We start from the raw sequence: 26,753 nt of genomic DNA, 5'->3' as shown, positions 1-26,753 counted from the left end.
TCTGTCTGGCTGACAGGAACAGCGTGAAAGGGGGGAAGAACGAGCCAACCGGCTCTGCCCCCCCTTTGGTTTTCAGGTCCACTCTCTTTCGTTGTCCAACACGAACTGCAATCAAGAGACTGAAACTTACCAAAAGCCTTTCTCTTCTCAAAGCAAACGTGTGCGTCAGCAAATGTGTTTTGGAGTTTAACTGTGAGAATATGTGTGTGGGTGTGTGTGCTTGAGTGTGTGTGAAGGTCAGCAACAAACACTCTCAACATTATCTAATTATGGATTCATTAAATCTCTTATAATTACCCCAAAGCATAATAGTCATTCATTTGATTAAAACACATTTATAATGAGCAAATTGATGATTAAACTTTTAACATTCAAAACAAGAAAAGGAAGTTTAAACTTTATGTTTTGACTTGTTATGACTACTTGTCCATGAGAACTCCTTCTTCTGGTACCGCAGGTGGCAGATGTTATGGTTTCCTCTCAGACTCGCTGGCGTTCAGGTCTTAATCTGTGGGTGAAAGTTCTCAATGACCCAGCTTTGACCCAGCTGAGTCCAACACCACCTTTGTGACAGAAAACCCATATTTCCTCACGTTACAGAGGTGACATTCCATGTGCCAAGAGCCAGCTTCTGTAGCCGAGGATCAGACCGCCAAGGTCCCCGCCCTCGACTACCACTCATCACACACTGCACCCGACCCCTTTGGTCCCTCCCACGAGTGGTGAGCCCATGGGAAAGGGGACCCAAGGTTCCTCTTCAGGCTGTGCCCAGTCGGGCTCCATGGGTGAAAGCCCGGCCACCAGGCGCTCGCCAACGTGCCCCATCTCCAGGCCTGGCTCCAGAGGGGGGCCCTGGTAAGAGGTTTTCGAGCTGCTCTTTGTCTGATCCCTCACCTAGGACCTGTTTGCTGTCAGGTTCGTTGGCAGATCTGCGTGACTGAGAGTTCTGTTGCCCAGACGCGGAGAGACGGAGATAACCGGCGTGGTTATTTCCTGTAGGTGTAGCTTGAGGGTTTAGAGGGCTGGTAAGCCTGGAGACTCGATGCAAAGTCTGGTGAGAACGATGACTGAGCAATGAATGAAACGCCGGCACTTCCTTAAGTAGTGTCGGCGTGATGACGTCAGTCGCCACGTTAGTGGCAGGAATGAATGGAATGCAGTCAGCTGGAGGAGTTCGTGACAGGACCCCCCCCTCTAGGGACGGCACCCGAAGTCCCAGGACGGCGGGCCCAGAAGTCTGTTAGCAGGGCAGGATCGACAAACGAGCTCGTGGGCTCCCAAGAGCGTTCCTCAGGCCCGTACCCCTCCCAGTCCACGAGGTACTGCCAACCTCGTCCCCGGCGGCGGGCGTCCAGTATCCTGCGGACCGTGTAGGTGCGATCCACCTCAACACCGCGGGGCGGAGGCACCCGGACCGGTGGAGGGTGGAGAGGAGAGGAGATCACCGGCTTAAGCTGGGAGACGTGAAAGATCGGGTGGATCCGGAGAGTAGCCGGGAGGCGTAGACGGCAGGTGACTGGATTGATGACCTTGAGGACAGGGAACGGACCCAGGAAGCGAGGAGTGAGCTTCCGGGAGCCAGCCGGCATCCTCAGGTTAGCGGAGGAGAGCCACACCTGGTCGCCAGACCGGAAGACGGGGCCAGGCCGGTGGCGGCGGCGATGCTGACGGGCATACTCCGTGTTTGCCCGGGTGATGGCCGCACGGGCCCGGATCCAGGCGAGCCGACAGCGGCGGACCAGCGTCTGGGCAGCAGGGACCTCCACCTCGGGCACCTGATGATCAAACAGAGGAGGCTGATAACCGTAACAGGTCTCGAAGGGAGACAGACTCGTGGCAGAGGAGGTCTGGAGGTTGTGTGACAGTTCCGCCCACAGGAGGAAGCGGGGCCAGGTGGTCGGCTGGGACGAAGCGAAGCAGCGCAGGTAGCGTCCAAGCTGCTGGGTAGCTCTCTCTGTCTTACCGTTTGTCTGCGGGTGGTATCCAGAGGACAGACTGGTGGAAGCACCGACCAGGCGACAGAACGCCTTCCAGAAGCGTGAGACGAACTGGGGTCCTCGGTCGGAAACCACGTCCTGAGGGAAACCATGGAGCCGCACCACCTGTTCCAGGAGCAGTTCGGCCGTCCTCTTGGCAGTGGGGAGGCCGGCCAGGGCCACTAAGTGCACGGCCTTGGAGAAACGGTCCGTGATAGTCATTATAGTGTCCAGGTGGTCGACCACCGGCAGTCCCGTGACAAAGTCCAGCCCGATGTGTGACCACGGCCGTTTGGGCACAGGGAGAGGCTGCAACTCTCCAGCGCCGGGTCGGTTGGAGGACTTGGAGCGAGCACATACATCACATGCAGCTGTAAACTCGCGGACGTCCTTCCTCATGGACGGCCACCAGAGAGCCCGACGGAGGAACTGGAGGGTACGGGCTTGTCCTTGATGTCCCGCGAGCCGCGAACAATGCCCCCACGTGAGCGCCTCTTGCCAGCAGGAGGCGGGAATGTAGAGACGGTTCGGTGGGGTCTCCGGCGGCGGCGGATCGCCAGGAAGTGCCGCCTGTATGGACTGCTCCAACGGCCATTGGAGGGAGGCCAGGAAGCGTTGAGTCGGCAGAATGGTCCGAGGCTCCGGGGGGGCGGCATCTGGTGCGAAACGCCGAGAGAGAGCGTCCGCCTTGAGGTTCTTGGAGCCGGGCCGGTAGGCGATATGGAAGTGGTACGGCTCGAAAAAAGAGGGCCCACCGAGCCTGACGTGGGTTGAGCTGGCGGGCAGTCCGTAGATGAATGAGATTCTGGTGGTCGGTCCAGATCAGAAAGGGATCAGTGGTCCCCAGGAGCCACTGCCTCCATTCCTCCAGTGCCCATTTTATTGCCAGCAGCTCTCTGTCGCCGACCCCGTAGTTCTGCTGTGTGGGGGAAAACTTCCGGGAGAAGTAGGCACATGGGTGGAGCTTAGAGTCTGGACCCCGTTGCGAGAGAACGGCCCCCGCTCCCACATCTGAGGCGTCCACCTCCACGACGAAGGGCCGGGTCTGGTCCGGGTGGAGGAGGATGGGTTCCTTAGTGAAACGTCCGACCAGCTCATGGAAAGCATGGACAGCCTCTGGAGTAAGGCGAAACGGGCGAGGCTGATTGGTGGTTTTGGTGAGTGAGGTCAGTGGTGCTGCGAGGGAGCTGAAGTTGCGTATAAACCTCCGGTAAAAGTTCGAGAAACCCAGGAAGCTTTGCAGCTGCTTCAGGGTCGTGGGTAGAGGCCACTGAGCTACGGCCTGAACCTTCTGGGGTCCATCTTCAGGCCCTGGGAGGAGATGGTAAAACCCAGGAAGGAGGTGGACTCCTGGTGAAACGCACACTTCTCCAGTTTGCAGTACAGTCCATGATCCAGGAGGCGGGACAGAACCGCTCGAACATGACGGATGTGCTCTTCGGCCGTGCGGGAGTAGATGAGGATGTCATCTAGATAGACAAAGACCCAGCGGCCCAACATGTCTCTCAGCACATCTGTAATGAACCGCTGGAAGACGGCGGGGCTGTTGCAGAGTCCAAAAGGCATCACCAAATATTCATAGTGGCCAGTGGGTGTGATAAAAGCGGTCTTCCACTCCTCACCTTCCTTAATACGGATGAGGTTATAGGCGCTGCGCAGATCCAGTTTAGTGAACACTGCGGCTTGTGTGATGGCGTTCAGGGCTGTGCCCATGAGAGGGAGAGGGTGACGGTCCCGGATAGTTATTTTATTTAACCCTCGATAGTCTATGCAGGGCCGGAGATCCCCCTCCTTCTTCTTAACAAAGAAAAACCCTGCGGCCCCGGGGGATGTTGAGGGTCGGATGAATCCCTTCTGCAGGGCATCAGTTATATAATTGTCCATAGCCCGGGTTTCTGCCGGAGAGAGGGAGAACAGGCGACCCCGAGGAGGGGTGGTGCCGGGCTGGAGCCTGATCTCCAGGTCGTAGGGTCGGTGAGGAGGTAACCTGGTAGTGGGTTCTTTAGCGAAGACCTGAGCGAGGTCGTGGTATTGAGGAGGGACGAGCGTCAGGTCTACGTCTGTGGGAGGGGCTGCTCCAGTCCGAGGTGTAGGGGAGTCCCGGTGGTTATGGCAACCCGTGCCCCAGGCCAGGACTTTACTGGTGGACCAGGAGATGTGAGGCTCATGGCGGCAGAACCAGGAATGACCCAGGATGAGTGGCGTGGCTGGAGCCTGGATGACCAGGAAGTGGAGGGTCTCCCGGTGTTGGTCAATAGTCATGTGGAGACCCTGAGTTCGGTGGGTGAGAGGGTACGGCATGATGGGCCGGCCGTCCACAGAGGTCACGGGAATGGGTCGGTCGAGGGCGGTGAGGGGTATCTTGAGCCGAGTAACCAGTCCGTGATCGATAAAACACTCCGCAGCCCCAGTGTCTAAAAGTGCCTCCAGTCTGGTCGGGCCTTGGTCCAGGTGGAGGGAGACCGGGAGAGTGGTTCGGTGTGGAGCCGGAAAGGTGGAGACTCCGGGTGGGACAGCTCCTACTCCGACCCGGAGGGACCTTTTCCCGGTCGTTTTGGGCACGTGCCACGGTGGTGACCCAAATCCCCACAGTAAGCGCACCTTCCCTCCTGGTAGCGCCGTGCCCGTTCCTCAGGGGGAAGATGTCCCAGCTGCATCGGCTCCTCCATCAGTTGGTGAGCCGGCCGGCGGGGTGACGTCCTGGTGTGTACGGGGGCTGACATGGTGCTCGGCCGGTTCAGGATGCAGCGGTCCAGTTGGAGAGCCAGATCCACTGCCAGGTCCAGGGAGGTTGGGACCTCGTGCCCGATCATGCCCTCCCGGATTCTCGGTGACAGTCCCTCCAGGTAAACGGCCTTTAGGGCGGCGTCATCCCACCTCAACCGAGCTGCTGTCGTCCGGAAGCGAGAGGTGTACTGAGCCGCCGTCTGGGAGCCCTGGCGAAGCTGAAGCAGCCGCGTCTCGTCCGAGACCTCGCTGCTGGGGTGCACAAAAGTCTTTTTCATCTCCTTTACAAAAGTCTCATAGTCATTGCAGGCAGGAGATTTCTGATTGTAAAGAGCCGCCGCCCATTCACCTGCTCGACCTGTCAGCAGTGAGGTCAGCAGGGCGACACGAGAGCAGGATGTGGGGTAACGTGCCGGTTGGCACTCGAAAGTCATGGCCAGGGTCGCCAACATGCCCTCCGGGGATCCCCTGGTTCCGTCCCACTTCTCTGGAAGGCTGAGGCGTGGTTCCATCCTGTCAGGAACAGCTGCGGTCTGACGTTGCAGAGCGGTGGTCAGCTGGAGTACTAGCTCGGTGAGTGACTCGATCTTAGTTGCTTGGCGATCAGCTATGGCACGGAGCTGGTTCATTTCTGCCGTATGCTGATCCAAGGTTGCGCGCTGTTGAGCCACTTCGGCACGCAGACGCGCGAACTCCGCTGGGTCAACTTTGGGCTCAGTCATCCTGTCAGGTTCGTTGCCAGATCTGCGTGACTGAGAGTTCTGTTGCCCAGACGCGGAGAGACGGAGATAACCGGCGTGGTTATTTCCTGTAGGTGTAGCTTGAGGGTTTAGAGGGCTGGTAAGCCTGGAGACTCGATGCAAAGTCTGGTGAGAACGATGACTGAGCAATGAATGAAACGCCGGCACTTCCTTAAGTAGTGTCGGCGTGATGACGTCAGTCGCCACGTTAGTGGCAGGAATGAATGGAATGCAGTCAGCTGGAGGAGTTCGTGACATTTGCCATGGGTGATCCTACCAGAGGCAGAAAGCCTCAGACAACTTAGCTCCTAGGACCATTGAGACACTCAAACCCCTCCACCATGGTAAGGTGGCAGTCCAGGGAGAGGCCACCGTAATATAATATAATATGATATAATATGATATAATATAATATAATATAATATAATATGATATAATATGATATAATATAATATAATATAATATAATATAATATAATATAATATAATATAATATAATATAATGTACACATAGCTTAATTATCAGACTCAATTGCTTTGGTAAGTATTTAACAGGATTTTCTATTGTATGTCAATTTTACCCCCTTGTTAAATAGCATAAAATAAAACTTGTTGTGGATCGATCATGTTTGGGGAATGGACTCCCCACCAAAGTGAACTAAAGAAAACAATTTTTTCTGCTAAAGAAGGGAAATTATTTTGTTTTCATACTATCTGAGGTAATAAATAAATAAATAAATAAATAAATTAATTAATAAAAATTTAAAAAGCCATGCTTTTCATCATCAAGGAATTGACATCAAATAAATTTTGGATATTTTTTTGTTAAATCGTACAATAAAATGACATTATATGAGATGTTAGTTGGAATTATGACAATGAATCTAACTGTAAATTAATATTTAAATTGCACATGATGAAGATCAGCTTTAAGGATTTTCTTGCACATTGATGCTAATGAATTTTCTGGCATATTAATGAGATTAGTTGAATTGATTTGGTCAACAGCTTATGCCACAAGAGCTATGATTTTTTCTACCTATATTATATAAGAAAGGAGAATAGCACACAGGGATGTTTTAAAAAGCAAAATCCATAAAGTTTTCTTTTTTCCTGTACAAACTGACACTAAATTATGTGTTTCTTCTAGCTAATCAAATGATAAAGCAGAGCCAGCAAGCAGCCTTGGCCTTTGCTGTGTTTCCTCTTCTTGCACAAAATCACTGCATCTCTGATTCTCTCTGCAGAGTGCAGCAATCATGCCTTGCATTGCTCTCCACTCTTCAAACACAAGAGCACTTGAAAAGCTGATTCCCTGCTCCTCAGAGAGAGCAGGTTTCTTTTGTCAACTGAGGAGCCAGGTCAAAACAATAATTGTTGGCAAATTATGCCTGAAAATACACAACGCTCATTTGATTTACATGTCATTTTTATGAGTCCACTCTCCAGGCCTCCTTAACTGCTCACAGTGTTACATTAGAGCTTTATCAAATGTTTATGAGGGCAAATCACTTTCATTTCCTAGGTGTAGTGTGTGTGTGTGTGTGTGTGTGTGTGTGTGTGTGTGTGTGTGTGTGTGTGTGTGTGTGTGTGTGTGTGTGTGTGTGTGTGTGTGTGTGTGTGTGTGTGAGTGAGAGAACTGGAATCCACACTGCAACCTCAGATTAAAGCATGTTGTGTGAAAGGGTAGGCTTCTCTTTCTGTTTAATGGGATTAAAGACATTAACAAATAGTTTACAAAATGAGAGAGGACCTCTCTCTCTCTCTCTCTCTCTCTCTCTCTCTCCCCTAATGGATCTCCATCCCTCTATCTTTGTCTCTCACTCTTTCCCCCCATATTCCACCATTTCCCTCCGACTCTGATCCCTGATTAGCAAGATGGTTCAGAAGTGCCTTGGGGTTGAATACAAAATGAGTGCAGCTGCCCAGTACGGATTACTGCAACACACGGGCAAGCACGCGATGCTCAAATTCACACACACATGCTCATTTTAAAGAAAACATGGCTTTGTGCTGACATATGTCAATGCATGTCCAGCTTTTGCTGACACATGTATTTTCCAAGCATATGTCCCACAGCAAATTTATCTCACACATGCATGCACACACAGGAGACAAATGCTTAGATCGCTTGTTATGCCCAGTAGCAGAAACATGCTGCGGCACACCCACTACTTTTAATGTGTAAGGAGACCACATGTGTACATGGACTGTATTTTGGTGTCAGATGGACGTGTGTTTTCAGACTGCAGGTTTACTGGTGGTTCCCAGAATATCTAAAATTAGGATAGGAGGCAGATCTTTTAGTTATCAGGCTCCTCTCCTGTGGAACCAGCTCCCAGCTTTAGTCCGTGAGGCAGACACCTTGTCTACTTTTAAGACTAGGCTTAAAACATTTTTATTTGATAGGGCCTATGGTTAAAATCTGATGTTAGCCTAGATCTGGACAAGTGGGGGAGTACAGGGAGGTGGAGTGTACAGTCGGTAAAGACGGCTCTCTGTTGCCCTGCCTCCAACATGCCTCCATCTAAATAGGATAGATTAGCCAGAGTTATCTCTGTAGTTATGCTGCTATAGGTTTAGACTGCTGGAGGATACACTGACCATTTTTCACACTCTACTACTTTCTTCCACAATCTGCTCTTTAACTGTATTATTTTCTGCAATTTCAGCTGTTAACTTTATTTTCCCTCCAAGAGTTTTTCTCCCCAGAGGAAGCTACAGTGATGTTCTGCTGAGCTGTAGTGGCCTCATGGAGGGGGCCATCGTCTAGCACACTGCTGCTAACCACTTAAACATTCTCCCTCTCCTGATAATAACTTTTTGCTTTCCTTGACGTTGGATGTGCTACTACTAGTTTATCCGTTTAATTATAGATCCACTAGGATAAATACAATAAAGTTTATCTCTCGCCAAATAGAATATTTACTAAGAAAACACAATATAACTATAGACACATTACTTTGTCGTGTGTGTGTGTGTGTGTGTGTGTGTGTGTGTGTGTGTGTGTGTGTGTGTGTGTGTGTGTGTGTGTGTGTGTGTGTGTGTGTGTGTGTGTGTGTGTGTGTGTGTGTGTGTGTCTGCTCTGTCTTCTCGATCCCCAGTGAGTCGTGGAGGATGGCTGCTTATACTGAGCCAGGATCCTCTGGAGGTTTCTTCCTGTTAAAAGGGAGTTTTCCCCTCCACTGTCGCTAAATGCTTGCTTAGTATGAGGATTGCTGTAAAGTCACTGACACTAGTCAGTGACTTGATGCAATTTGCTGGGTTCCTTATACTGGAAACATTATTTCTGATTGGCTTAATGAACTGACCTGGATTGGACTGTTTATTATGTGAAGTGCCTAGAGACGACTCTTGACCAGATGTCGCCAATCAAAAGCAAGTGACATTACAGAACCAGTTCAGCTCAGCAACAAAAACAGATGAAGTGTAAAATCTAAATAAATTATGTTGGAAAAAGCACCTGTTTATTTCTTTGTTTGATTCTGCTTCTGGTTAAACTGACATGAGAGCTGTCTTATGTACACACCAGAGTTCAGGGGGGTATTCACAGTGTATATACATATATATATATATATATATATATATATATATATATATATATATATATATATATATATATATATATATATGTATATGTATATATATGTATATATATATATATATATACATACATACATACATACAAAAATTTCAAATAGAGATAAGGAGGGGGAGCTAAGTCGGTTATTTCACCAAAAAAGGAAAAAGGAAAACTTGTGTGTGAAGTTTTCATTTACACACCTGAGCTGTCCCTGTAACCATTTAAAGTTCTGATCAACCATTTAGTGAAGCAGCTTTTAGTTCTCGTACCATACTAAAGTTGATGAAGTGGTAATATTCACTAGTACATCAACGCTTATTCCCATGCCGAGGTATTGGGAAATATTCCCCAGAATGGTATTGTTTGCTGACATCAGTCAAGCTGTAAGTTAACTTTCGTGTCATGAATTGGGCATCTAATATGAACCCAAACCAACAATTTGCTACTTTCAAGATACACCAAACAGAAGACATTGATGGATCTCTGTGGTTTTATTGCCCTGAAACATATCCGGTGGCTCAAGTTTGTAGATTAACCATAAAGGTTCACCAGCAGTGCTGGGGTTAGAAATAAAATTACCTGAAAATGGCAGTGTCACACCTCCATCTATTGGCATGGAGAGGTACTGCAGCCAAATGAGCAACTAAAAGGTAATTGTGGATTTTATGTGAATTGCTATAATGCTTTTTATACTGAATTCATCGGTAACTTGGTATTATGGTATGTTCTTTCACAGACTCAGCTCCTTAGAGGACCTGAGGAGTTCAAATTAGAGAAATCCAAAATTATTTTGAAAGGGAAATGTATTAAAATGTTTTGTTCACGATTTAATATCCATGTGATTATCACAAATTCTTTCCTTGCTTTCAACCAAACTGACTAATAACTAATTTATCTTACTATTTATGTAATAAGGATGGTCATAATATTGAAGTGATTTTGTGCATGTTCTGACTGCAACTTGGCCCCTGTCAAGCTCCTGGTAACAAGAATAACCTGAATGGTTACTGAAATGGCAGTAAGTGGATTGATTTACTGTGAGAGTTGTATGCCAAGGTGACCCAGGAAACTCTGGGTGTATATACAATCTTTGTTTTCTCTCTCAGTGGTCTCTTTTTGACTGATATTGGGAGAAGAGTTCACCTGGAAGAAATCATTTAACAAAGCAAGGACGATCTTCTCCCTGAGCAAGCAGAGGAAAAGGCCACCACTTCTGTCCCTCCATCTACTGTACCTCAACCTCATCATCCCGCCTTAGCCCTTTTTCTGTTTGCATTTGCTTTTTTCCCCCAGCAGTCAGTGGTGTTACGGCAATCACACTCATGAGAACATATCAAGGAAAATTTGCTTTATGGAAAAATGCAATTCACAAAAATGGCTGAAAAGACCATGTTGCTAGAAATGTGTGTTTAAAGTTAAAAAAGGGTGCAGGAAATTTGAAATGCCCTTTTGCAATGATAAACAGACGGTTGTCCAGATCATCATCAACAACTTTCTTATAAAGCATTTTCAACAATCAACAGCTGCATTAAAGTTAGAGAAGAAATGTGTTTTCAATCTATTTTAAAATAAGAGAGCTTGCCAGATATCTTATACCAAAGTCCAGAGGTCATGGCCGAAAAAGCCCAGTCCCCACTCAGGAATGACAAGAACTGGTAGGCTCATAAAGGCGGTATAACATATGCGATACGTAAGACGAAGCCCTTCCATGCAGAGCTCAAAAACAAATAGAGGAATTATAAAACCAAAACTGAAACAAAACCCTGGTAGTATGTTCTTTCTTCTTGGATCCAGTTAAAAATCCAGCTGAAGAGTTATGAATCATCTGCAGTCGCGACATCGATGTCTAACCTTTTCCGACAACCAAGGAATCTTAATAATCTAGTGGATCTAATCACATCTAAAAAGGCCTTTAATAGGAACAGCTTGATTGCAGAGAAACAACTAGGGGAAAGAAACTAGATCAAACATTTACATTTATTTGGCTGTCAAAAGTGAGACCATCATCCCTTTTTACCTCTATATTACTAATGGTCATATATCCTGTTCTGGGCGCGGGCAGTATCACATATAACAACTTCTTTTTTCATCATCATTAAAATCAGGACCAACCAAATTTTAACATCTGAGATGGCTTTCCAAAAGCAACTGAACCAAACCTAAAGCTCCATGCTTTAGAGCAGGGATTCCCAAAGTGTGGTGCGCGCACCCCTGGGGGTGCGCGAGCTGCCGCTAGGGGGTGCGCGAGGTGAAAAGTGTAATGGCTGCGGAGCTCAGAGAAGTCTGTCATATGTCACTATTAGCGTAGAAACTCATTTGTGGGTGGGCCAAAGAAAAAGTAAGTGGGCACAATAAATGTAATTGAAAACAAGTATATTTTTGCGCGCGCGCACGTGTCCTCCGCATGTGCCCTAGCTTCATAATAACAATGCGCCGAGCTTCAGCACTCTGGCCTGCGCACGCCGATATGTTCCGTATTTGATCATTTTTAACGGTGTTGGAGAAATCTGAAGGTGGTGAGTCATTCTGGCAGATTGTAATTAACACCTGTCTCATGCAGGTGTTCTGACATTGTAAACCTCACACACAGAACATTGTGGATGTAACTAAATAACAAGAAATGATTCCCATTCAGGCTATTGACAGCACGCTGAAGATCTGAAGTTCAGAGTGCGTCTGTCAGAGGTCAGACGCGTTCCGGCTGAACCACGGCTCACGGGTGCACAAGTGAGCACATCTGGGCTGGGCAGAAGTCATTTTACTACATTGGTTTAAATAGCGCGAGCGCTGCTTTAACTCCGGCGCGCCGTCAGACTGAAGGCAGAAATGAACGCTGCATCCACCACGATAAAAACTTTTAAGAGGTTATTTTTCATTCAAGGTCAAATTAAGATATTAGCTTCTGGGATGAGTCGGGTCCGCTCCAGCCAGTGACTCCTCATGAACCTGACCCCATCTCATGTTACTGCACCATTTGTTATTCCGGTCCGCGTGGCAGCGGATCGCAGATTCAGCCACACCATAAAACAGCAATAAGTCGGTCTGAGGTAAAAGTGAACATCATGGCTATATCTTGTCCCCTATTGACATTTGATTACGCACAAGTAGGTGATCAGCTCAGGTTTACGCAGAGCAGAAGGAAGGAGAGCGCTCTGGCCGCACAGGTTAAACGTTCCTACTTGTTTATGTGCTACCTGGGCACTCTAAATATTTATTTAAAATTAAATCAAAGGAAATTGTAATGGTATCGAATGTTAATTAATTACTATTTAAAAAATGAAAGTGATGGGGAATTTTTTTTAACCCTGTCTGTTTAGCTTGACATCTGATATATGTATGTATATATATATATATATATATATATATATATATATATATATATATATATATAGAGAGAGAGAGAGAGAGAGAGAGAGAGAGAGAGAGAGAGAGAGAGAGAGCCATGCCCCGATGTGGGGGGCTGGGGGGGGGGGGGCTCGACATGGTCGGGACATAGAAGGGGGTGCGCGGCTAAATAAGTTTGGGAACCACTGCTTTAGAGGAACAAAAATCTGACAATCATCTGTGTAAAGATGCAATTTTATCCCATGTTTCCAAAACAATAAGCCTTGTGGCAACCGATAAACAGAAGAGGGCCAAGAATCCACCCCTGGGGAACTCCATAACTGAGATCAGCAGCAGGATAAGAAAAATCTACTCTAATGCAGAAGTGCCTTTACAAAAGTTAGGATTTAGTTGTTGACTTGCTACCCGGCAATACCCACCCACCACCTTTCCAGATGATCAAGCAGTGCATTAAGTGCTGCAGTCAAATCTAAGAGTAACAGTTGCACCAAGCCTCTTTCATCATTTGCCATAAAAATCTCATTCAACAAGCTGGCTCAGTAAGCTTAGCAAGCAGACTGAAAGCATTCTTTAATACCACATTCCTGCAGCATTTAACCTGTTGAGTTGTGTTATCCAAAATTCATAATGATATGTGGCAGAGAACCATGCAGATCATCATTAGAAGACATTTTGGTAAAAATGAATTAATGCATTCTGGTGTGTGCATGTGTGTGTGAGTGTGTGTGTGTTTCAGCCATCGACATGGTTTTAGCTCTGTTCCCGTTTGTTATTGATGATGTGACATCACCAAACTGATACAAACAAGTATTGTGGGTTGTAAGCAATGACTGTATATAAATGTAACTGTAGCTGTGTTTCACTTTCTTTTACTGCTTAATATGTACTGGGCGACAGTGGCAGAGGAGATAAGTGTCTGCCCCATAATCAGAAGGTTGAAGGGTTGATCCCTGCTCAGCCTGTTGCTGTTGTTGTGTCCTTGGGCAAGACATTTAACCCACCTTGACCGCTGATGGTGGTCAGAGGGACAGGTGGCACCTGTGTGAGCTGCCAAGGCAGCTGTGATTTCAATTTAGCTTATTGTCACCAGGGTGTGAATGTGTGTGTGCATGAGTGAATGACTTATTGTGTTGTAAAGCACCTTGGGGGGTTCTCAGACTTTAGAACGCACTATACCAAATAGAGGGCATTTTGTCTTTGTTATGAAAGTAAAATATATTTACAGGATTGTGTCATAAAACACTTTATATCATACATTACATTTATTTTTTCTATAAAATCCACAGCTCGGGACAGCTCCCGGTTTAATTTGATTTTAATGCAATATTTTTTTCTATTTAATCGCAACAAAAATTTGCACTGAAAAATGTGTGTTTTGCGGTGTCAGCCAAGTGCAGTGTGATCTAACAGCAGCTGACAGGCAGGTTCAGGGCCTCTCTCTAGGGTCCTCTCTGTGTGTGTGTGTGTGTGTGTGTGTGTGTGTGTGTGTGTGTGTGTGTGTGTGTGTGTGTGTGTGTGTGTGTGTGTGTGTGTGTGTGTCCTGCTCTAGTGTTGTGTGCTAACTGGAAACCCAGCAGGACGGGCAGCAGGTCCTCCATAGTGCACATGCAAAATCATAGTCTGTCTGTCTCTCAGAGACACGCACACACACATACACACAGACAGACACACACAGCTCAGCAGCAGTCTGCTCCGTTAGCCTTTCTACATTTAACATGAGTCCAGTCTGTACCCTCTTCACTTATTCATTCCTCTCCTCCTCAGCCACTTTTCACCTGCACTAACCTGAAACGACAGCTGCGCTAAGGCCAGAGGAGACCTGCCCACCTCCCCTGTCTCGCTGGACATCAGAGGAACACACCACCAAATATCTGTGCAAGCATTTCCAGCTGAAGAGACAAAGAAAGAAGAGGAGAGTGTGCAGGATCGATAAAAGTGTACAAGAGAAGGGGATGGTGTGTGTGTGTGAAGGGGTGGTATGATGCTCAGTGGTGTGTGAATGTGTTATTCACCTGGACAGAATGAGGAGCAGAGATGAATCATTCACCTTCTTCAGAGTAATTTTAGGTCACACACTCGCCTACGTCAAAATACTCAGAAAAAATAAATGCTGGACATTTACTCATTCATAAGGAAAACATAAAGTTGTAAAGCAATTTTGAACTCTGATTCAAGATTGTATTATAAAAAAAATAAAACTTTTTAAATTCTCCTCTTGTCTTTTGCTACAGACCATAATTTCTGACTTCCCTGGACTGAAGCCTTTAATTGAACAGAGTCCCACTGACTCAGTCGCTCTGTGCAGCTGAGAGGCTGTCACGTCCAAAAATCCTCACATTGCCCCTGATGTTAGTGTGTGAAATTCTCTCTGTTTTGCCAATTGAATGTCAGTTACTTTACAGCCTGCCTGACAGCCAGCATATGATACTGAGAGAGTGTGACAGCTGCCTTCATGCCCCTCTAACAGAAAATAATAGATTAGGTGGATCACCAATCGCCATCTCTGCCTTCTACGTGAGCTCCGTGTGCTCTAACAATCAAATTGACGTTTTTAATGGGCAATCCCAGGTCTAACCTTCTCCCCTCAGGGTTCAGATTAAGTGATGAAGCCGAACAGCTCAGGGGTGTTGGGGGCAACCGAAGGGTTGTGGGACCAAAACATTTATTTTGAAGCTGCCTTCAGTGGAGCACAGTGTAAGGCATATTTCTCGCTCCTGCTCCTTAATGTGATGAGACAAGTCTCTGACACCACACGGAAGACAAAAGGAGCTCTCGACTACTTACGTGTTTGCAGATCCAAACGCGTCTGAAGCGTACGCAAATGAGATATGTGAGACAGACAGAAGAGGAAGAGTGATGGGTTTTTTTTGCTCGTTATTTTGGTTTGTTTTCGGTTTTCTCCGTCTCTGAGATGTCCTCCTGACATAAAAGCTGCATTATTCATCTACATGTTGGCCTCTCTCTGTCCTCATTTATTCATCTTCTTTTCTTGAGTTAAAATAGTGGCTATTTTTGTGATGTGGAGCCTGATTTCAGCTTATCTGGGTAAAAGAGAAAGCAAGTTTCATAAAAAAGTGGTGAAATAACAATTGAGAGGAAGAAAAAAAAGCATTACTTCAAATAAAATAAAACTAAAGTCTGGAACATATTTGTCAATTCCATTTAAAATACTCTATACCATCAGTTAAACCAAACTTTATAACTTACAAATAAATTTAAAGTATATTTTTAGGAATTTTTTATTAAAACTTTATTAGCGTCAGCTGTGTCTTTTTCTTCAAATTCACAATTTGTGCCTAAACTCCTCACAGAGAAGCCCCTGCTATGCTGGAGGGAAGGCTCACCGTCGGCCTTTTCCCAAAGCAGAGGCGATGTGCCTGGTCCACTAATGTCAGCATCAGAGGGCTGTCAAACACACTAACACACAACCTTTTCCAGCTCACACTGAGTAAGAGTGTGTGATTATTATGTACGTTCCCAAAATGCCAAATGTTCCCCTGTCTCTTCCAGGTCCTTCCTCAGTTTTGTTTCTGTGACTTGCCTGAGGTGAACACTCAATACGCAGGTGTGTCCCATCTAATAATGCTCATGAGACTGCATGGGGTATTTTCACTTATGGATTTAGTTCTTAACTTGTGCAAATTGGGCTGTAGTGCATTTTTGCAGCAGTGAATATGATGCAAAATATATAGTTTTCTAGGTTCTCCCATTCATGTCTTGACTTTGCCAAAATGTTAAACTCCTGCAAAGTTCTGCATGTAGAAATAAGAGAAGAAAGGCTTATTAATAAACACGTGACTATTTATTTATCTTGAGCATCCCGGCAAAACAGGGTAAAGACACACACAAAATGAAGGCGTGTAGGTGTTGGAGCGTGACAGTTTTTTCCTATTAAGACGATTAAAATGATGCAGCTATGACTGTATCTGTGTGTGTGTGTGTGTGTGTGTGTGTGTGTGTGTGTGTGTGTGTGTGTGTGTGTGTGAGGCATAATCATGAGAAACAGCTGTCTTGTTTGTCTCTCGGACAATGCTTTGTGACTCACACCTCATGAAAGTAAGAGCTAAAGATGGATAGAGGTCGATAAACGGAATGAGACAACAACAGCGTGTTGTTTTTCTTGGAAAGAAGTGAAGCTGACAGTGAGTTTGTTCACATCCATGAAGCCCGTTGTGCAACTGGACAAAAAGACAAACACATGTCCCCACACCCATCTGATGAGTCAGTCACAGATAATTCATGTCATGTTGTCTGTGCAGAAAAAATATATATATTTCTTTTAAGAGAAACGCAGAGTTACTCATAATTTTAGCTAAACCTGTTGCTAATTAAAATTTAAAATACGCGGCAAGTTTTGAAATACAAACGTGGACAAAACTGTTGGTACCCTTCAGTCAATGAAAGAAAAACCCACAAACAATGGTAACAGAAAATCAATTATAAATATAAATTCTATCAAATTTAACTAATGAAAGTCTGACATTGCTTTTCAACCATGGTTCAATGGAATTATTTAAAAAAAAATTAACTCAACACTTGCAACTTTAGCGAGCCACTCTGCTGAGCTGACAAACCAGGCGCTGCAGTTTGGTTCCAGCACATTTTCTGTGTTTTTATATCATGAACACATCTGATTTGATTAATTTAGTGATGAATCACTACTGTAGACACGAATGAAGGCTGTGGAGACGTCTCAGCTGTTAGATTAAGGTGTTGGGTTTCAGTTCTACAAACGGACACTGAGAGGTGCTAAAAGCAAGCCAAAACTGCCTGGTTCCCTTTTAATTCAAGGTGTGTCTACAAACAAGCATCATAGGTGTCTATACAATGTTGTAATTAGTCAGTGCTCATGAGGAGTGGGTCAAAACACCTGCTAATAGGTGGAGAAGTCTCACTGACAGTTACAAGAATTGTTTGATTGCCTCAAAAGGTTTTGCAACCAAATATTAAATAGGGGAACCATTATTTTTGTCCAGGCCTGTTCTATAAATTAATTTTTTTTATTCAGTTGAAGCTTGGTTGAAAAGCAGTGTCTGACTTTCATGGTAAAATTTCATAGAATTTTTATTTATTATTAGTTTTGTCAGATTGAAGTTATTTCTGTGACCATTATGTTTTTATTCATTGACCAAAGGGTACCAACAATTTTGTCCAGGTCTGTATTTCCATCTTCTAACTGCTGAAGCTTTATAAATAAAGCTTTGATTGATTGATTGATTGATTGATCGATTGATTGATTGAATGTGTTTGCAGCCATAAAAAGTTTTTCAACTCGTTTTTACTTAATTTCTGCTGGTGTTTTTGTTCAAATTCAAGTCAATAAGTCATAAATCTTCTCTAATTTAAAACTCTTCTGTATATTCGTTCTGTGTGTTAATTCCTAATCATCTTTTATTTTATTTAACACAATGCAGTAATAGAGTTTTTTTTTTTTTTTTTTTTTTTACCTTCGGCTGACATGTTTCGGCCGGAACATCCGTCTTCGTCAGAGCCACCAGCTGTTCGTGGCGTCACTTCCACTTATGAGCGGGCTTGCTGTGTGTGTTTATTTGCTGTCCACCCATAAACGGAAGTAGCTCCATGAACAGCTGGCGGCTCTGACGAAAAAAGAAGTTCTCTAATTTAATCTCTTTTTCTTTAAAACTAGTTTTCTGATATTTACTTTCGATATTGGCCAATGGAAATCTTCAAAACTTTCACTTTAAACCTGGAAGTTTTCATTTAAGTAACCCTTTCATAGTAATATTCAGAGAGACAGAGGCCAGTCCTGTGGGACACCTCCCCCCGCTCATTCCTCCACTCTGCTCCTTTCTTGATCCTCTGCTCCCTCTCATGGGGATGAGAGACAGGGCAGACAGATGGATGCAGGTGATACACCGATATACAGTCAGTCTCAGGTCGTATCCTGAGGGAATGGTGTGATGGAAGAAGAGAAAAACATGAAAGTCTTTCTTTATTTTCTCTGGATACAATTTTTTTTGAGAAGAACTAACTCAATCTGGAATTTCCTTGTCATAAATTCATTTGATCATAACATTATGGTTGGGGATGAGACGTGAGACAGGTTTGAGAAAAATCCCAAAGGTTAAAAGAGGTTTGAATTTTCTGGAATTTTAAAAGTCAGCAAGAAGCACCTCTTTGTTTTTGCCATACAAGAAAATGTGTACTTTACATATTTGCATAGTTTGCATAAAGTTTTCTAGATTTTAAACAAAAAGCTGAAAGACTGAATGAACTCCTTTCCAAATTAAAGTCCTTACAGAAAATCTAAAGGACACCTGCTGAAAATTTAAAGACAAATCCCTCAAAGCAAAGCAGCTTAAATGAAATTTAAAAAGAAAGAAATATAAAATATGTGAGGATAGTAACTGATAGATTGCATGCATGAGACCCAGAGGAAACTCGGAACCTTCAAAATGACAGTATGAAAAATTGCTGGTGTAAAACCAGATAAGAAGGTGCAACAAATTGCTGGTGTGGACTTCAGTGTTACACTGGAGCCTCTATTTCCCACGCTGGACAATACGGGAAAAGAGGTGACTTCTAAAGTGGTGTGAGGTTTCTTTTTCCATCTGCCAGCTTGTTTCTGTCACTGTTGTCAACAGCCACTTTAAGTCACTGAGAGGATACTGCTCCCACTGCCTGGGTTTTAGCACATCACGCGCTGCACTGCACTCAGAACACACACACACACACACACACACACACACACACACACACACACATCTAGGTTGTGAGAGATTTATGGCTGAAGCTCATCAACAAGATAGAGAGGGGGAGGGTGTATGTGGGTGACCTGACAAAAGTGGGTAGAGAGAGGGAAGAACAGTGAGGAAGAAACAACAATGATAGATCCTGGAGATGAATAATAGAAGGAGTGGATTGATGCTTTTATGCTGGAAGAGCTGAGCTAACATTCCAGGCTTCATTCACAAAAATGGTGCAAGAGGATGACATGGTGAAGGGGAAAGATGCTGTTGTTGCTATGCAAGAATTCTGACTCATGCAGTCACCTTGATTTTCCTAAAGGAGCTTTAGGAACTTTGTAAAATTTCAATTTTGATGGTATTGAATATCTGAGCTCTTTCTTTCGATCTCATTCCCACTTTTATTGTAAATTTTCATTTTCAATAGCTGGTTCTTATTTTACTGAATTTAACCAATAAGATGAACTTTCTCTGTTTTCTATCATCCACCTTGGTATTCTTTTATTTTACAATTAATGTCACATTACAGTCATTTCCTAGTTTGTGAATTGTTTGTTCACTGACAATGGCAATAAACCTAATCTGATTCTGATTCTGATTTGGTTTGATGAGAACTTTACACTAATGCTCTTATCATGCACAAATTGTCTCTGCAAACCACTGCTTGAGATTCAACAAAAAATAAATCCAGATTTTTGTGCAGAAGTCAGATTGTCAACTGAAATGAATGTTTGTGATCTTTTATGTGGATATATGTTCTTTCTCTCTCTCTCTCTCTCTCTCTTTCTCTCTCACACATACACACACATGTGTTTTTTCTACAGAGTCGTGAAATGACAGACCCTTTGAGCTGACAGGTGACAACATACTGTATGTCAACATACTGTAGAGCCATCCTCATTTTACTGTGGACACACACACACACGTGCGTGTGCACACACACCCTGCTGATGCTCAGCAGACAGCTCCAGCTGCAGACATGCCATGGCTGGACATGCCCAAAAGGCAGAGCCTGTTTCCTGTCGCCTATCAGCTGGTGGCAGACAGCAGGACGTGGGTGTGTTTACATGGGTGTACTGACATCTTTGTGAGGACAACTTTGATGTTCATTGGTATAGTTGCAAGTTTTAAAACAAATATATTTCTTCTTTTTACCTTTATAATTTGCAGCCTAAAATAAAATCACTGACATGTTCTTCTATTCTGATGTTTATTTTTTATTTTTTGCGTCAAGTTAAAGTGCAGTTAAAACATTTTATATTGAATGCATCATTACAAAGTTAACTTACATTTATTTGTGTTGCTCAGACCATTATTCTAGAGGTTGGACATTAATGTATTAATGAAATGTCATAAATAATGATTAATGTTGTCTTAGTATTCTAAACCCAGTATTTATGATCTATATTACATTAAGTATAAAGCAAGTATAAAGCAAGTATAAAGCAATCAAGATGATACTCTCACATTGGTTTTGTACTTCTTTTGAGAGGATGACTAATAAAGAGTCTCATTATAAATTAAATATGTTGCATTCTAACATTTGCAAGATCTTTTTTGATCACATAAGAAAGCAAAAAAAAATTCTTGTGTTGGGGCACTAACACGTCACAGGACATGCCGAGGAACGAGAAGGGAAATAAGAGAAGGCAGCTGCCCACCCGGGACTGCTGGGGTGTCTGCCAGGGGTGGGGCTGAGACAGCATGGCACACGTCCTCCTCACACACCAGTTCTCCTCCCTCTTTCCCCAAAGGCTCTGACAGGAGGCATGAGAGCCCTTTGGACCAGTGAGGGGTGGACAGCCATGTGACAACTCCCCACCTGCATGACCTTTACCATGCTTGACCCCCTACAGGAGACAATCACCTCATAGCAAACAGCCCTACAGGAGATGCAGACACACTGCGCACTCAGGAGGACACAGACAGGCAAGCATGCTCCTGCATAATGGCCACAGATGTGCAAAAAGTTAGAATTAAATTAGGTATTTTTAAGATGCTTACAAGCTTGAATATTTTAAGTCTCACTTTATGGTTTGGAGAAAGAAACTGCCTCCTTCTTTAAAATCATTATAATAATTTTAGCAAAGAATTAGTAGAAACAATGACTGACCTGCAGATTCCACTGAGTTAAGTTCAAACAGGAATAAGCTCAGTGATTTAGATTGGAGACAATGTAATAACCTTTAAATTAAAAAAGAAAGTGGGTTGGATTTTTTCCCACATAGATTCTAAATGTTAATCATTTACTATATTGTTCATTTTAAAAATAATGCAGCATAACTGAATAGGATTGGACAAAAACGTGAGATGCAATAATAGTTATAATATCATAACATTTAAATAAATAAATAACTTGGAAAATAAAATACATTAGTTCAAAAAGGCCAAATCAATATTCTGTTAGTAAAAATGTGAAAAACAAACACGAATAAAAATGAATGTCTAAAACTAAATAGAATCAATAACAGACAACCAATTGATCAATGAGGCGTGTTAATTTGTAATCTAAAATAGAGGAATTAAATAATGTGACACACACACAAAAAAGCCGATCGGACTTCATGGCAGAAACTAATTTAAACAATAGTAGTAGTAAATGCAAATCATGAAGAAAATTCAAAGAAAATTCATCTTATCGAGCCTATTTTAAATTCTCTGCTTTTGCAACATGTATATTGTTAAATAAATTTTGATTGCTTTGTTGTAAATTGTTTCTTTTTTTTATCCAGCCTGGTTCCTTAGATCCTTACCAGAACCAACCAGCAAAAGAAGGAAAAAAAAAACCCTAATGATTACGTCATCAACAGGCGACGTGGCGGTGCTTTTCAAGGACAACAAACGTGTCATGTCGGCGGTGTAAACCATTGAGGTGTAAAAGCACTGGAGTGAGTAAAGCTCGTTCTTTAGCGTTTCTTAAAAGACATCGTCAGAGACTTTAAACCTTTTGGCGAAAGAAATAATTATGAAAGCGGTTTTTGGATGTAACGCTCCGAATGTAGAAACTACACATCTATTTCGCGCGGTAAAATTCTAATTTCTACAATGCTAACGCTTCCGACTAATATATTTCCTGTTTTTTTTTTACTCTTTGGTTATTATTTCAGCTCATTCCTCTCATAACCGTCGTGCTCTCCTGCAAATGAATCCATTAATTAGACGGAGGCTTCCGCCGTCAGTGAGGAGTTTTCTCACCGATATTGGTCCAAAAGAGGATGAGAGGTGGACTGACGTCAAGACAGACACTGAGACCAAGGATGGGATCCTGCTCCCGGCCAGGGGAGCTGGATCTGGGAAAGATGAGCTTCTTTCTCCAGCCAAGATCCAAGGGGAAAAGGAGGATGAGACTAACAACAAGAGGAGTGCGATTTGCATGCTGTGTAAATGTAAAGCCTCTAACTACACCTGTCCCCGGTGTAACCTTCAGTACTGTGGCTTGTCTTGCTACCAGAGCCCAGACCACTCTGTGTGCTCAGAGGAGTTTTACAAGGAGTCTGTTCTTCAGGAACTCAAGGAAATGGGGAAAACAGGGTCTGAAGGCAGAAAGAAGATGCAAGAGATACTGTTGGGACTGAGGCACAAAGCTGAAATGACACATGGGGGGATGGAGAAATTGTTAAAAGATGCTGGTATTGTAGGTGAGGACACAGATGAGAGGGGAGGAGAAACAACAACAGAGAAGGTGCAGGTTTTGGAACATCTTTCCAGACTAGCAGAACTTCAGCAGTCTGGAGATGGGAACATAGCAGAGATAGAAGCTATCTTGAGAAAACTCGAGGAGATGGGAGGAGAGCCACTGGTTGGAGCGACAGGTGAGGATGCTGACAGCAAGGAAGGTGAGCCAGACTTGGCTGAGCGATTGTCAGGGATGGATATTGATAAGCTTTCAGAGGAGGAGCTGTGGCAACTTCTTAGTGGTAAAGAGCAGGAGAAGTTTTTGGATCTTGTGAAAGGTGGAACTATTGGGGAGCTTGTACCCCTGTGGAAGCCCTGGTGGGAGGAGCATGAAGAGAGAGGAGGAACACTTGTGGAGGTGCTTAAGGAAGAAGCAAGTAAAGCAAAGAGTGAAAACATATCTGTTATAAATGAGCAGAGCAGTGATAATCAAGTCAAGGTTTCACAAAAAGAAGGTCAGAACCTAGACATGGTTAAGGGAAGAAAAGAAAGGCAAACAAAGAGTCAAAGAAACTCGTTTGTTCAACGAGTTCCTCCGATTTCTGCAAAAATTCCAAAGATGAGCTCCTTGTGTGCAAATCCATCTCCTCTGGCTTGTTATGGTCTAGTTAATGCTCTTTATGCTTATACATTTTCATTGTGTCTGTTCAATGGTGACACAGATTCCCTGTTGTTTGAACTGTGTGAAATGACACTTTCTCTATCAGAGGCACTGAACTCAAACAAGGTGTTTCACTCTGTTCAAGAGGCCTTAGACTGTGGAGAATCTCTTGTTCTGCACGGAGGTTACTTCGATAGGCAGGATCCTCTTGCACCAGCTAGGGCAGTGGAAGCTGTGGCTCACATCATGACTGGCAGAGATAGGCAGGACAAGGCAGGATACTGTCTGGCAGCTTTGAGCCAGCTGCGTACGGTGTTCTCTAAGACCAGAATGAACTTGTCTAAAGAGAGTGAGGATGGGGCAAAGAGACAGAAGTACTTTTTGGCATGCAAAAAATGTGAATTCTTTCAAGCCTGGGTGTTGGAAAACATACAGCAGATCCAAAGAATTGCAATTGAATTATGGAGTGAACACAGTAGAAGAGCAAGTGTGAGAGACAGCTTGGAGAAAGCAAAGACTGTCGTTGAGAAAAACATGAAGAAAGAGAAGACTAAAGGAAATGTTAGGCTTATTGAAGAGTTGAGCTAAAATGTTTTTTAACATGTCATTGTATTAATGTTTGTGTTGTAATAAAATCATATTAAAAACCAGATGCTTGTTAGTTATTGTGAATTTGAACTCTAGAATATAATTTTTTGTTTGGTTTTTTATATTAAGGTTTAAATTAGTCTACAAAAAATGTTGCCACCACAGAATTTGTTTTACATCTTGTGCTGCATGTTGAAGAAACAATGTCCAACTTTTACAGAGTGCAGAAGTCATGAGTTATTTCTATAAAGGGACCATTGATAAACAAAACTCGGTTAAGACCATCGACATATATAATACGTATTTTGAACGTTTAATTGTAATTATACATCTACTGTTTAAAGTTGTTTGTTGCATAGAAAACAAGTGAATAAGAATAAAAAAACAAATTAAAGCCGAACGCCCTTTCAAAAAGCCTGCAGAAATACCGGCAACCACTTAAGCAAGTAGCAGAACCTGGAAGATAGTTTAAAGAGGTTATATAAAACAGAACAGCCGTGTGAAGATAAGCGAGCGTGTGCTCGGTAATCTCACGATACTTCAGATTAATCACGTGGTGTGGAAGTTCCTTTACTGTGGTAGAAAACATGGCTGCGCTCTTGAGATCTGCCCGGTTACTTAAGTTTTCACCTTCGGGTTTGCTCCAGATCCAGGGAACCAAAAGATGCGGACCTCCGCTCGGCCGGCTGTACAGCGGTGCTGTCAGCTGTGGAAGAACCGGTGTTTTCTCCCGACAGCTTGTCCTTGTTAGCGACAGCGTTTCCAGGTACGTAACTGCATGTTAGCCGTTAGCTAACGCCGCTGTGATCCACGCGTGGAGCGGTTGTCATTGACAGTGACATCTAAAAACGCACGTTTTTATTCGCTTACAACTTGTAGTGTTATATCTAGACATCTGACATTATATAACAATATATTACCGTGTTATTGTACCTGCTAGTAAAACTAAACGTTTCCCCATGCGAGCCAAAAATGTCGTGGAGCTGCTTAAAACACAATAATAAGACACTTACGTTAATTGTTTTAGTTTATTACAGCAGTTGATTCTCTTTCTTTTTGAGTTATCCTAAACATTTTATTTGTAGCATGTTAGCTTTTAGCATTAGCCTCCCTGGTGGATGTAATGCTGTAGCTACTCAAAGGTGAATTAATATAAATGAATTTTATACTTTAATGTAATATCTAAATGCTTTTCATGATGCACTGATGCAAGCGTATAACGGAAAGAATTGCATCATCAGGCTTATTATATGGGACTGTCATCGTTCAAGGTCACAGCTTATTACAAACTGAGGAAGTATAAATACAAACTGTTCTCAAAAAGCAGCTTTACATTCAAAATGTCATTAAACAATCAGCTTTACTTCCTGTGTTGCAATAAATGGGATTTAAAAATAAAGGTATCATAAATGTTGCCTTTGTTGGGAAGCATCATGACGTCTGGGAATCTCAAAACTTCTCTTGGATTCATCTGTAATGTTGATCTGCCAACTTGCATCATGAGAACGGAATTTGCTGAGGAAACATCACATATTATATATTTTTAGTAAAATGTGCAAAATTTCATGTATTAAGTTCACACAGAAGGGAAATCCTCCACACGTGTGTGTGTGTGTGTGTGTGTGTGTGTGTGTGTGTGTGTGTGTGTGTGTGTGTGTGTGTGTGTGTGTGTGTGTGTGAAAAATCTATCTTTGCTGTAAATATTGTTAAAGAATAAAAAAAATATGCTAAGTATTTTAACCAGATATTTTCTTAGCTGCTTTTTAAAAATACAACTTTACCAAGGTACATGTTAGACATTTAACCATCTCTTTATGTTCTAATTGTTACAAGATCATTGTTGGCCTCCAGTTCTTTTATTACTTCGATACTAAAATATTTTCCTTTTCTGATCTGTTTCGTTTCCCCCATTTGTTACCCCTCACAGGTGTGTGTGGCCATATGCAGCTGGGTGTGTGCGTAACTTTGCTGTGGCCACAGAACAACAGGATGAATCTAGTGTTGCGGTGCAGTCCAAGCAGGAGCGGCAGTTTGACTGGGCCCTGACCAAACTGGACAGCTCTGTACGAAGGACGGGTCGTATTACCAAGACATTACTGCTCCGCATCTTCCATGATATCTGCAGGACAGGTAGGGTGTTGAGCAGGTGGAAACTTCAGACACCCAATTTTTTATAATATGCTCAGTTTTAAACTGTTTATCTATGATGATGTTTTTGTGGTCATTTTTCCACACCTGTGTGTGTGAAGGTTATCCCAGCGGTAATCAAGCCTTGTTGCTGCTGCGTAGCTGTGGGTCTCTGCTGCCTGAGCTTCCTCTGGAGGAACGGACCGAGCTGGCTCATCGTGTGTGGGATAAGCTGCAGGGGCTGGGTAGGAGACTGTGCCGGCAACAATAACAACCAGCCCTCAAGTTACACTACAAATGTCCATTTACTTGCTTCATGCATGCATACATGTATATTACATATGATTGTTTCAGTAACAACAGTTTAAATCCTACTTGAAGCTGCTTTTAATCAGGGAACTGTTCTCTAATTTTGATCTCATTATTCTGACTGACCACCGTCTCCACTCCAGGTGCACAATATGATGTTAGTCACTACAACGCCTTGCTAAAGGTTTACGTGCAGAACGAGTTCAAGTTCTCTCCCACGGACTTCCTGGCAAAAATGGAATCTGCGAATATTCAGCCCAACAGAGTGAGTAGTCAGGCACTGGGTGGAGCTAATGAAGGACCTCCGAAAAAAAACTTTCACACTTAATTTTCTTTGGCTTTTTATTTATGTATTTGTTTATTTATTTATTTATTT

At 43.6% G+C, this 26,753-nt stretch overlaps 2 protein-coding genes across 2 annotated transcripts in view; both read left to right on the top strand.

Moving 5' to 3' along the window:
• The first annotated feature begins 21,842 nt into the window (after positions 1-21,842).
• Positions 21,843-24,005, top strand: znhit2 (zinc finger, HIT-type containing 2). Its single transcript, XM_015944618.3, has 2 exons — positions 21,843-21,965; positions 22,185-24,005. Exon 2 carries the CDS (start codon positions 22,220-22,222, stop codon positions 23,939-23,941), a length of 1,722 nt encoding a protein of 573 aa, XP_015800104.1. The 5' UTR covers positions 21,843-21,965; positions 22,185-22,219; the 3' UTR covers positions 23,942-24,005.
• Positions 24,006-24,493: 488 nt separating this feature from the next.
• The window catches only part of lrpprc (leucine-rich pentatricopeptide repeat containing), a 68,747-nt gene continuing 66,487 nt past the window's right edge, over positions 24,494-26,753 (top strand). The window contains exons 1-4 of the mRNA XM_015944617.3: positions 24,494-24,707; positions 25,869-26,071; positions 26,191-26,313; positions 26,521-26,642. Coding sequence (XP_015800103.3) covers positions 24,529-24,707; positions 25,869-26,071; positions 26,191-26,313; positions 26,521-26,642 — 627 coding nt within the window. The 5' untranslated portion in view covers positions 24,494-24,528. The remainder of the gene's footprint in view (positions 24,708-25,868; positions 26,072-26,190; positions 26,314-26,520; positions 26,643-26,753) is intronic.

This window comes from Nothobranchius furzeri, chromosome 12 (genome assembly GCF_043380555.1).
Source record: "Nothobranchius furzeri strain GRZ-AD chromosome 12, NfurGRZ-RIMD1, whole genome shotgun sequence".
Lineage (NCBI taxonomy): Eukaryota > Metazoa > Chordata > Actinopteri > Cyprinodontiformes > Nothobranchiidae > Nothobranchius > Nothobranchius furzeri.
The sequence above is the reverse complement of the archived record's forward strand: the minus strand, read 5'-3'. Positions and strand labels throughout refer to the sequence as shown.